General features: G+C 51.9%; 1 protein-coding gene across 1 annotated transcript in view; it reads left to right on the forward strand.

The window, feature by feature from the left end:
* The first annotated feature begins 6,221 nt into the window (after nt 1–6,221).
* Nucleotides 6,222–12,437, forward strand: part of COL16A1 (collagen, type XVI, alpha 1) — a 52,334-nt gene continuing 46,118 nt past the window's right edge. The window contains 8 exon segments of the mRNA XM_006862177.1: nt 6,222–6,294; nt 8,190–8,264; nt 8,371–8,488; nt 9,408–9,531; nt 9,819–10,085; nt 10,913–10,993; nt 11,149–11,274; nt 11,986–12,039. Of these exon segments, the coding sequence (XP_006862239.1) occupies nt 6,222–6,294; nt 8,190–8,264; nt 8,371–8,488; nt 9,408–9,531; nt 9,819–10,085; nt 10,913–10,993; nt 11,149–11,274; nt 11,986–12,039 (918 nt within the window).

Below are 12,437 nucleotides of genomic sequence, written 5' to 3' on the forward strand. Positions count from 1 at the left end.
AGCTAGCTGAACAGGAAGGTGGAGATCAGCTCTCAAGACTAGACAAGGCAAGGGGAAGATTCTGGGTAGTATTTTGTGTAAAATGAGGATGGGAGCATCTAAGCATGAAAGTGAAATAAACTGTTAACAGGGTTGGACATGTCTGGCTGGCTGCCGGGTGAGAAGTAGAGGACGAGGGCTCCGGGAAAGCAGGGAGCTGAAATAGGGGCTCTTGCAACAGTCCAGGCAAAAGATAGTGGTGGCTTGGATGAGGATGGCAGTAACGCTGGTAAAGAGAAATGGATGTATATGGACTGTGGTTTGGGGGTAGAATTGATGGGGGTAGTTGAAGGTGGTGGAGGAAAGGGGGGAGCCAAGGATAACTCCTAGTTTTCAGCCTGAGCAACTGGATGGATTGTGATGATATTTACTGGGATGGGAAAGACAGGGAGGAGCAGATCTAAGAGGTCTGGGTTTTTTTGGGCATTTAATTTTTTTTTTAAAAAAACAACTTTTTATTGTGTTGAGTACAGTTTACAGAGTAGATCATTCGTCTTACAATGAGCAAATCATCTGGAGTACAATGCCCTCAATGTAAATATCAGGTAACATATTCCATTTCCTCCCAGCGTTTCTGGTTTCCATTCCTCCTTCTTTCCCCAGGCTTCTGACTTTTGTCTTTATGTAAATGTTGCCCTTTTGATCTCAAATGACTAACCATTTCATGGTGTGAGTACCTCTCTAATGTAGTTGTTCCCTCTAGACACCTATCTATTGCTTGGCTGAAAATTGGGTCATGGAGATGAGTTCAGTTCCAGACCTGAAAGGTGACCAATGGCCATAGTCTCGGGGTTCCACTAGTTAGTCTGTATCTGACCGGTAAGCCTGGTCGTATTTTATGATTTTGAGTTTTGTTCCACATTTCCTCCTACTCTAATCATTTCCTCCTAATGTGATCCATTTCAGAGCAGTAGGTAATGATAACTAGCACCATCTAGTTCTTTTGGTCTCAGGGTCTGATAATGTTCATGTGGTCCATTAGTTCATTGGACTAATTGTTTCAATTTTCATCATTCTTCTTTCCTTTGGACAGGGAGAGACCAATAATTGCACCTTCGATGGCCACTCATGAGCTTTTAATATCCCAGTTGCTGCTCATCAAAGTAGAACATTGTCTTTGCGGACTATGTTATTTGAAAAGGTTTATGTTAGTAATGAGTGATAAGACTGTGTGTGTGCTTGTACCTGTGTACATATGCACCTGTCCCCAGGTGTATGTCTCTGTATATGTGGTCCAGGTCTGTTGTACTTGGCCATGAACTTCAGACTGCCTCTGCTTGGGTGGATGGGGCTCCTAGGCCTGTTCTGGAAACAGGCCCTGGTTCTGCACCCTTTCCCATTCCCAGGTGCTGCTTTTGCCAGATGGGGATTCCCCAGTGGCCAGCTGGGGCAGTAGGGTGGGTGAGCCCTTGGGCACTGCCTGGCATCTGGGCATACTACCCCAGCCCCAGGAGACCTTGGCAGCCCCGCCTGGCAGTTGCAGGCAGGCTCCAGGGCAGCTGGCGGCGATTAGCAGCGTTGATTACCTCGTGGCGATGCCATCTGGGGTGAGGGCACTGAGCCCAGCCCCATGGGATACCCTGCTTGCTGGTGTGCAGAGTTCTCTGTGGCTGATGCATGTAAATGTGTCAGCATAGCTTCATGCATGTACGAGAGGGTTCAAAAAGTCTGTGGAAAATGAATGAAAAGATAACGGAATTGTCCCATGAACTCTTTAAAGCCCCATTGTATATGGATAGGTGTGTCAGTATATGCATGCCTGAGTAGGTGCTTCCATGGGGGCCAGTGTATATGCTGCAGATCTGCAGGTTTCCTTGTGCTTGCATGCATGAGTAGTTACACATGTGGGGACATATGTGCTTCTTATGTGTGCATATGTGTATTTACTAGAACATGAAGTGTTGTATCTACATTCTGAGAATTAGGCACCTATTCTGTGTTTGGGTATGTCCAGGGAATAGTTGTCTATTTCTGTGAATTTATATGTGCTAATATGTGGGGGCTCCAAAAAGTTTGTGGAAAAGTTGCATTATCTTTTAATTTCATTTTCCCACAAATTTTTGAAGTCCCTTGGAAGAAGGAAGGGAAATGAGCACATTTCTGTATTGTGTTTATGATAGCATATCCAGGTAGACGGTATGACTGTTTTAGCACCTTTGGGGTACTATGGGAAAACATCTGGGCTCTTTCTTCTCATAATCCTCCATCGTTAGTTCTGGCTGCTCTGAGCCTAGCCATTCCGTCCTGCCTGGAGAACCCAGGAGGTCTAGGATAAAAACGGAAGAGGGTGGGAAGTACCCAGGATGGTACAGTGGTTACAAGGGAATCTAGGCTCACTGCGTGTGGCTCCAAACGGCACACCCTAGCTGTGTGCCCTTGGGCAAGTTGCAAGTTTCCTATGTTCCAGGTTTTCCCATCTATAAAATGGGGCTAAGAATAGAATTCTGCCTCATGGGGTTGCAAGGATTAAAGGAAATAACATTTGTGAAGTTAACATATGGGTAGACCTGTTGTTGTTGTTAGGTGCCATCAAGTTGGTACCAACTCATAGTGACCTTATGCACAGCAGAAAGAAACACTGCCCTATGTACAACAGAACGAAACCCTGCCCGGTCCTGGACCAACCTCATAATTGTTGCTACACTTGAGCCCATTGATGCTGCCACTTGGCCAATCCATCTCGCTGGGGGTCTTCCTCTTTTTCTCTGACCCTCCACCTTACCAAACATGATATCCTTCTCCAGCGACTAGTCCCTCCTGACAATATGTCTGAAGTATGAAAGACGAAGTTTGGCCATCCTGGCTTCAAAAAAGCAGACTCTGTGGCTGCACTTACTTCTTCCAACACAGCTCTAGCCTATGCCTATTCACCCCTTAGGTCAGAGCACCCAGAAGGCCCAGCCCCCTTCACTTCCCGACTGCTGAGCTCAGCACTTCCCAGCCCCGCCACCACATCTGGGCCAGATTCTGAGCAGGGACCACATTGGGGCGCCTCTGTGGTCATGGTCAGGGTTTCCGCTGACTCAGCACCTCTGGGCCCAGAACTGGGGGGAATCCAGGTCTTCCCCCATCCCAATCAGTTAGCTCTAGGCCTACCACTATATTACCCCCCCCAACCAGCTCAGAGCACCCCAGCTGCTCCCCTCTCTATCCTCACACCCAATTCTACCACTCATGGGATTCTTGGAACTACTTATCCATAGTCCTTCAGCACCAGTGTATAGAAATCTGCTGCCTCCAAGGGGAGACGTCTGTGAGAATCATCTGGGTCATCCCTCAACCTCTGGGCAGAACTAGAATTACCTTCTCTCCTCCTCAGAAGTCCAATCTTTCATCAAACCTCAGTTCCTCTTACTTAGTTCTTTGGACCCTGAGCATAAATTAATCCCCAACCCATCACTAATGTCTAAAGTAGAATCCAAGATGGAACACCCCGCCACCACTAGGGATGGCAATAATGGTGATAAATAGCAGGGAATATTGAGGGTCTTTGTGGAGTCCTGGTGTGGTACTGTGAGTTAATGTGCCAGACTACAAAGCCGTTTGAACTGCAAGGTCAGTAGTTCAGGCTTACCAGCTGTTCCTCAGAAACCCTATACAGGGTTGCTATGGGTCAGAACCGACTGATAACAACATGTGCCAGAGGCTATTTTAAGCACTTTTACACACTTAAACTCATTTCCTGCTCACAGCAACGCTGAGGCATAATATTGTCATGATCCCATTTTACAGATTAAAATGAAAGCACAAATAAATAATAAGTTCATAGTCACAGAACTAGAACGAAGGACAGGTCATTGAACCTTCTAATCCTACAGCGTAAGCAGGAATAAACGGATTAATTCATCTCAATGTCCCTGGGCCAGAGAGAAGGAGTTAATATAGCACTCTCCGGGCCCCCTTCCCTGTAGTTCCCCCTCCCCCCCCCCCACACACACACTCTCTTCCTGCCAGCGCAGACAGACAGAGACACAGGCTGACTAGGAATGTTAGGCTAAGGAGCTGGAAATGTTAGGCTGACCACGGAACTTTGGAAGGCAGACACGTCACAAGTGCCACGCAACTTGGGCGTGGGAGGGTCTTCACCCGCCACTCCCCCCTTCCCCAACCTGGTGGGGGCCGGTCCAGAGAAGGTGAAGGGGTGACTAAGGGAAGCCTTTCAAGTTTCAGGCCTGGCTCTTGTAGGGCCGGGCCTCCCCACCCGCCTGTCTGCCCGCCCGCCGGCCGGAGCCCCCTTCCAGGGCAGCTCTGGGCACGCAGGGTCCCGCCTCACTCGCTCGCTCACCTGGCGGAGAAGTGGGAGGGCGGGCCCGGCAGAGAGCATCGCCCGGCCTGGAGCGGGGCTGCTCGTCCTGCTGCCTCTGCTACCTCCTCCGGAGCCCCCTTCTCCGCCCTCCCGCCCTCTCTGCCTGGCGGGCCGATCCAGCTGTGTTCCATTAGCGGCCCTGGCAGGCCCCCAACCCCCTGGAACCGCCCCCTCTCCCCCCACCCGGCGTGGCCGGCAGTCCCGAGCAGGCGTGCGCCGGGCAGCACTCGGCCCGCCAGAACTCGGGACCCGGGAAGCTGCGAACCCACGCTGGCTGGGGAAATCGAGGACGCTGGGCGGATCTGAGGGACCCAAGTCCTGCCTCCCTTGGCTGTCGTGCTCTTGGTGCCTGGATTGCTCAGTAAGGTGGGGATTCTTGGGCACCGGTAAGTGAGGGTGGAGAGAGCTGGCTCTGGGGTTCTGGGTTACAGGGTCCCCTTTGCCCCTGACTTGCTGTGTGACCTGGGCCAAGACGCTTCTTTCTGGGCAGGAGTTACCTCCTCTATAGTAGATGAGCTCTAAGCTCCATCTGGTTCTGACTCTCCCTGCCCTCGGTCTCTCTGACCCTCTGTGATGGATGATCATCTGGGAAGCTTGTCTTCCCATCTCCCTGTAGCCCCCGACCCTGGTGGGGACCTGGGGAATGGTGACCAGAGATCGGAAGTCAGAAAGGGACACGAGTACATCCATGTTCACGCCTACACATGCATCCACATGCCTTCCACAGCTGGCAGCTTGTCCATTGGCCGAGGAGAGGCCAGGATAGGGTTTGAGAGATGGGATTGTGCACGATACTAGGATAGAAACTGAGTAGTGTGGGGCCCAGTTCTTCTGAGAAGAGGGGATTGGAGTCCTGTTTCTATATATGTTGGGATGCAGTGTTCTTTCTGACCTCATTCCCTACTCAAGACTGAGGGAGGGGAACTAGGATTCTATTACATCAGGAAGGAATGAGGTCAGATTTGCATAAGAACTTCCCAATAAGAAGGTCTACAGAGTGGTATGCATAGGCTGACTGTATGCATGTGTGTATGGGTAAGCTGATATGCTCACATATATTGGTGAGCATTCTTCTCTGTGTGTTGGAGCATGCTCACATGCACACACTGGCACATTTGTGTCTCTGTGTATATATGCCTGTGTATCTGTGTGTCTTGTGGACATGTCCATGGCTCTGTGTGTGCTCATTGACTCACCTGTCCCTGGGGAGGCCAGATGATGTATGGTTCTGCTGGCGGCTACTGAGCCTGCATTGATTTATCTGGGTCCATCCATCAGAGTTTAATAAAACTAAAAGACGAGCATCCATCAGCAGGAGGGGTTGGCGACGAGGTCCTGAGCCCTGGTGACCTGCTCTCTTGCCCACTGTGCTTATGGGAAAACGTCCTTGGTCCACACACATTCTGTGATTCTTGCAAGGAGAGTCATTCAGTCAGTGGCCTCTGGTTTTGTGGCTACCTGGCAGGGTTGCCTGGGCTGAGCTGAGTACAGCTGGCCAGGTACCAGATTGGTATATACCAATAAGTACACAGGCTGTTAAAAGTACTGAAATGTAGTTCCAAATGTCTTCGTAAACAACCTCGACCTTAAGCCCCCCTCTCACTATTCCAACTACCCTGTCCTTCCTGGATCCTTGAAACCTCTCCACTGGTTCAGTTTGTACTTTTGCAGCAGTCTGCTCCGGGCTGTGGTTGGGCCTCTGAGAGGGACTGAGGCCTTACCAGGCCTCCTGCCTCCTGATACCAGTGTCTGGGCACCATGGGTTGGCTGCTTCTCATCGACCTGTGGAGTTGTGCTGTATTTTTACTCAGGAATCCACCTTCCAGTCTCTGTGGTTTTCAGGTGCTGCGGCCACGGCCGACCTCTCTGGACCAGGATGTGGGCATCTTGGGCGCCCGGACTGTGGCTGCTTGGTCTCTGGACCACCTGCAGCCATGGAGCGCATACAGGTGAGATGACACAGGAGGGCTAGGGTGCCAGAGGCTCTTGATAGTCCTGGGGTCCTGAGGTCCTATGCACTTAAATGACCCTGCCTTTGGGTCATGTGGGAGAGTTTGGGGTCTTGATTCAGGGTGGTCTAGCGTGTTGGAATATATAAGTTTGTGTTAGGGTAAGTTTGTGTGTGTCAGTCTCTGAGGATCTCCATGCATGCATCTTTGTGTCTCTCTGTGCATCTGTATGTTTTCCTGTGTCCCAATACATATACCCAGCCTGTGTTCTGAAGGCTAGGGTGGGGTGGGAAGGGGCAGGCAATGAGGGGTCCTTGTGTCCTGAATGAAGCCCAGGCCCTTGCAACCCTTTTCATGGTGAAGAAACCCCCACAGGCTCCCCCTCCTCCATGCCTGGCCCTGGATCTCTGATAAAGGGCCCACCCCAGGGCCCAGACTCTGAATGAGAAACAGGGTGCAGCTTTCCAGGGCCCAAAGCCAGGGGAAGTTGACCGGGCACCTTGCCCAGCCCTGCTGGGTGCCTTTTGGGCAGCTTGGTAACTCAGCAGTCCAACTGAATAGGAACAGAACTCCCAGAACTCAAATCCAACAAAAGAAGGCAGGAAGCTACGGTACAGATGAGAGGGGTGTGCTCCCAGGGTGCATGTGATGATGGCCTGTGCGTCATGTGTGATGCATGTGTGTGCACATATTTGTATCTGCATGTGTGTGCCTTGCTTTCCTCACTCTCACCAGGTCCCCTGGGGGGGGGGCTGGGGCAGAGAATTTCAACATCTGTAAAGAATCTGGGCCCATGGCCAATGGGTGAGTCACCCATTGCTGCTGCCGATGCTGAAGACAGTTGATGGTCTTTTTGGCCGGATCTGGAGGAGGGAGACTCCAGTGGGGTCATGGGCCCAGAAACCCAGGGTTCCTTCATCCTGCCAGGCCATCTAGGGAGTCTAATGCCTAGCTTTTGGGTGCTGTCTTCACTGTCTTGTCCCAGCTACTATATTCACATTGATGGGAAGGCTCTTTTGGTTCTAGTCTCTATTCCTCTTCTTGAAGCACTACCCCCCCCATCCCCACCCCAAAGTCAGCCCCAGGCTGGGAGGAGACAGGTTCAAGTCTGCCCACCTATCCCTTCAGGGTTTTAGAGATGTGTATTTAGTTATCCTTGTCTCCAGAAGTTCTTGTTTCTTTAATATGCCCTATCTGGAGAGAATCTCAAGGCCCTGGTGATTCCTTTGAGTTTGTAAACCCGTTAGACCCTCAGTCTCTCCTCACTGCTTCACGAGGTAGCTATCCAGGTGAAAAGCCATTCTGTTGGCTCAGACTTGTGTCTGTCTTGCTTGTCTGCTTTAGATTTGGGAAGTTGAGCCCCACCCACCACTGAGAACACATTTACCAGCTACATACAGCATTCCCGGTGGCATGGAGAACCTATAACTCACACACGTACAGACATGCACATGTAACTGTAAAGAATACAACTGCACATAAACCTAATGTTTTCTTGCTCTCCAAGTGCTTCTCTGCTGCCCACCTGAGTGTGCGTTCATGGAAGGAGTACAAGTATATATAGCTGAGCTCTCGGGTTGCCTAGAACACTGACATTCTCTCTCTTGTTTGCCTGGCCCCTGCCTTGGGTTCTTAGGGGACCAGGGTTCCAGGAGCTCTGCTGTTCCTTTTCTGTGGTAGACTCACTTGGTGGCCTTGAGCCAGGCTTTAATCTAAGGGCCTCAGTCTTCTCATCTATCTGTAGAGTGGGGGTCCTCCTGGCTCCCCCAGTAGCCAGGATCCGAAAACAAGTAGGTATAAACAGCACTTGCTTCTTCTCAGGTTCCCTAAGAGTCTGGCTCTGCAGCTACCTCAGCCTGAGCCCACCTGATGCCTACCTGCCAATTCCCTTCCAGGTGAGCAGTGCCCACCTTCGCAGCAGGAAGGGCTGAAATTGGAACACAGCAGTGACTTATCATCCAATGTGACAGGTGAGTGCCTGTCTCATGCCACTGTCCCCTCTCCACCTCTTTCTGGAGTGGCCGATGCCCTCCTCACCTGCCCAGCTGAGCTCTCCATCTGGTGTCTCCCCCGAAGGCTTCAACCTCATCCGCCGACTCAACCTCATGAAGACGTCTGCCATCAAGAAGATCCGAAACCCCAAGGGGCCTCTCATTCTGAGGCTGGGGGCAGCCCCACTAACCCAGCCCATGCGGTAAAGACCCAGCATGATCACTGGGAGTCAGTACAACCTGAGCCACACAGCCCAGCAACTTTGGACTAAGTGGGGTCTAACTAAGCCCAGAAACACTTCTGTGCACCCCTCACTCCTTCCCCTGCCACACGTCAGCCCGGCCTCCACCCTGGGGCTTGTAGGGTGGGCAGCGAGGGGGTGCTGCTGGTTAGTGGTGGGTGAGGACAGGTCTGTATCCTATGAGCCTGGGGAACTCCAGGATGGGAGTGGAAACCTGACAAGAGTCACACATATCTTGAGTGTGTGCATGCATGTGTATGTCTCAGTGTGTGTGCGTGTGTAAAGTCGGAACTTTCACAAGTCCCCAGGTGGCCTGGCCCCTCCTAAACTCTCCAGTTTCAACTTCCAAAAGATTCCCCTTTCTTGTTTGCTCCTGTAACCAGGCTGCGGCCACTCTGTGACTTTTCAGCTCCATTTCCTCACACAGGAGAGCTCACCATGCTGTTTCCTCTCCCAGGACAGCTTACCCTTCCCTCATTTCGTCTCTTTAGAAACAGCCCAATGATTTACCCGATTCATCATTTCTTCTGAGACACTTTTCCCTATATCCCAGTCCCCTGTGACTCTCCCCAGGACACCTTACCACAGTTGTCATGAAATAGTCATTTGGGGAATTCTTTACTTATGGTCTGTCCCTGTCATCACACTGAAGGTGTCACATGGGCCACACCTTCTCTGTCTCTGAACCACTGTTTTCTCCAGGGGCCAGAGCCATGTCTGGTGCCCAGTCAGCACTCAGTACATGTATGTAGAATGAATGTGTGTCAGCACATGTGTACCTGTGTGTGCGTTGTGTAGGCTCAGCAGATCTGAGGACCTAGGTAGGTAACAGGTAACCCCCTCATCTGGGCCTCAGAGCATCCTCCTGCTTCACTCCCAGGCGAGTATTCCCTCGGGGCCTCCCGGATGAATTTGCCTTGGTGCTGACACTAATGCTGAAGAAACACACTCACCAGAATACGTGGTATTTGTTTCAAGTGACTGATGGAGACGGCTACCCACAGGTGAGCCCACTGGGCCCATCCCCAGCCCTCACCCCAATTGCCTTTTGGTGCATCAGGCAGCATGGGTGCAGACTGACCTCTAGTCCAGCTGGTGGTTGCCCACAAGTCCACTTCTAGTAACTGTCCATTTTTCCAATATGTACTGCACTGCGACCCCAGTGCCTTCCTCCCTTTTCTGAGCCTCAATTTCCTCTCCTTTGAACTGAGCTTGAAGACCCTTGGCTTTGCCATACTGTGGTTTAGAGGCCCTAATTCTTTGTCCTACCCCATTTCCTGATTCCACACAGATTTCCCTGGAAGTTAACAGCCAAGAGCGGAGCCTAGAGCTTCGGGCCCAGGGCCAAGATGGCGACTTCGTGTCCTGCATCTTCCCAGTGCCCCAGCTCTTCGACCTGCGCTGGCACAAGCTGATGCTGAGTGTGGCTGGGCGTGTGGTCTCTGTACATGTGGACTGTACCTCAGTTTCCTCCCAGCCCCTGGGGCCCCGGCGACCCTTGCGGCCTGTGGGCCATGTATTTCTGGGCCTGGATGCTGAGCAGGGGAAGCCCGTCTCTGTGAGTAGTAGGTCATCCCCTGGCCTCTGCTCCCATCTTCTGGAAGTCTGAATGAGCTTCTTGGAGCCCTTTCTGACCAGAATCCTCTGTGGCTCCCTATTTCCCTCCAGATAAAGTTTAAATTTATTAATCTGGCATTTGAGTTGATCTGGTCCCTCTGCTCTAGTCAATCCATCCTATTGACCTAGTGCACCCAACTCATTCACACCTCCATGCCGCCTCCACTGGGACTGCCTTTCATTGCCCAGCCTGACCGGACCCTCCTCTTCTCCACTGTCTTATTCTTCTGTCCTGCACATCAGTTTCATTCTGCCTTTGGTGATGGCTGTGTCTTTGTTTTAGCTGAGCTGTGACATGAATCCATCTTGTTGTTAGATGCTATTGCGTCACCCCCTGACTCGATGACCCCGTGTGTTACAGAGTAGAACTGAGCTCGCTCCATAGGGTTTTTCTTAGGCTCTTTACAGAAGCAATTTGTTAAGCCTTTCCTCCTCAGAGCTGCTGGTTGGCTTAGCAGCCAATCACAAACCACGTGCCCACCCAGGTTCTAGGATAGTTGCGTATTTACTGTCTTCCCCCTAAGGTCAAATCCTGACCCCTTCTGAGGCGCTGTAGGATAACTACTGGACTGCTAACTGTAAGATTGGCTGTTCAAACCCACCAGCTACTTTTAGAAACTCTATACAGGGTTGCTAGGAACCAATCTGATGGCACACAACGAAACAAGGTGAAAACCTGGGGTGGGGTCGTCTCTGTGCCTCATTGGAGCCCTGAGCACAGAGCTATCTGACAAACTGAACTGAAATGACCTTGCATGTCCCCTGTAGTTTGACCTTCAGCAGGCACATGTCTACTGCGATCCAGAGCTTGTGCTGGAGGAGGGCTGCTGTGAGATTTCACCCGAAGGGGTGAGTGGTCTGAATGGTATTCTAGGGGGCAATGCCCAGGGTCATGGGATGCTGGAGATGTGGAGCCAGGAAGGGAATGCCTTGAGATCTCAGCATGAATGGGCAAAGGGGTGTCTGCCCTCTGTACTGACCCACTTCTCTCCCACTCTGGGCAGTGTCCTCCAGAGACTTCCAAGGCCCGCCGGGATACCCAGAGCAACGAGCTCATCGAGATCAATCCGCAGACTGAGGGCAAGGTCTACACCCGCTGCTTCTGCCTGGAAGAACCACAAAACAGCAAGGTGAGTGGGCGGAGCTGGCAGATGTAGGCACAGGCAAGCACAAGTGACTCTGCCCTGCTCTGGTCTGACTAGCCCTGCCACCGGGGTCACGTAGCGCCCCCCTTATGTGCATACCACTGCTACAGGATCCAGGGAGACTGCCCACCTACTGTTGGCATTGAGAGTCATGCCCAGTTAGCTTTGCCACCCCACACCCATCTGATGAGGGCAAGAACAGGCTTGCACCCCAAAGCAGTTCCACCAAGACAGGGATACTTGAGGTCAGAGGTTAGGCCATACTGCTCCCTGCACAGGACTTGTCCATTCTCCTGGGTCCATCCCTGACCAATGCCAGGCTTATTCCATGCCCAGCACCATGGCCAGCTGCCCTGCCCATGTCCAGCTCTTTGGGGTGGCAGGGAGATCCAGTCTTCTCTTAGCTCCATTTCTGGCTGGGCAGTCTCTCTGCCCACCTGGGCATCATGCCCAGCCTTTGGCTACAGAAACACAGGCTCTCATTGATTCATGGTCTTGTTTTCTCCAACATCACGTGGGTGGGGGGAAGCAGAAGGGGTTGGTAAGGAAGAAGAAGGATGGGGGCCTGTGGGGGGAGGCGCCAGTGTCAGACTGAGGGGGTAGTGGGGCCCCTGACCTCTGCCTGGGTGCCCCTTTCCAGCATGGGCCCCAGAGTTTCCCCCTCCTCAAGGGCTTCCCTCTGTTCTGTCTGCTCAGGTGGATGCCCAGCTGTCGGGAAGAATCAGCCAGAAGGCAGAAAGGGGAGCTAAGGTAGAGATGGTGGTGGTGGGGCTCTCTCACTCTGCCCCCTCAGCTATTTGTGTTGTTGTTCAGTACCTTCAAGTTAGTTCTGACGCATAGCGACACTGTATAGGGATTCCAAGGAGCAGCTGGTGAGCATGATTTGGCGACCTTGTGGTTCAGACCAACTTTGCAGTCCAGCGCATTAGTCCACAGTGCCACACCAGGCTTCCTCAGTCCTCTCTAAACCCCTTGAATATAGCTTCGACTCTACCCTCGCTGTACTCCTGCGCAGGACTTAGGATGTGTAGGTGTCAGCTCTGAGAAAGAAGCATGAATGGGTGCAAGTCAGACACATCTAGGGCACCCACTTCTAGTGGTTCTGGATGGGGTGTTGGAAGCAGTGTTTGACGCTGGGTTTCCTGCCC

Source organism: Chrysochloris asiatica, unplaced genomic scaffold (genome assembly GCF_000296735.1).
Source record: "Chrysochloris asiatica unplaced genomic scaffold, ChrAsi1.0 scaffold00047, whole genome shotgun sequence".
Lineage (NCBI taxonomy): Eukaryota > Metazoa > Chordata > Mammalia > Afrosoricida > Chrysochloridae > Chrysochloris > Chrysochloris asiatica.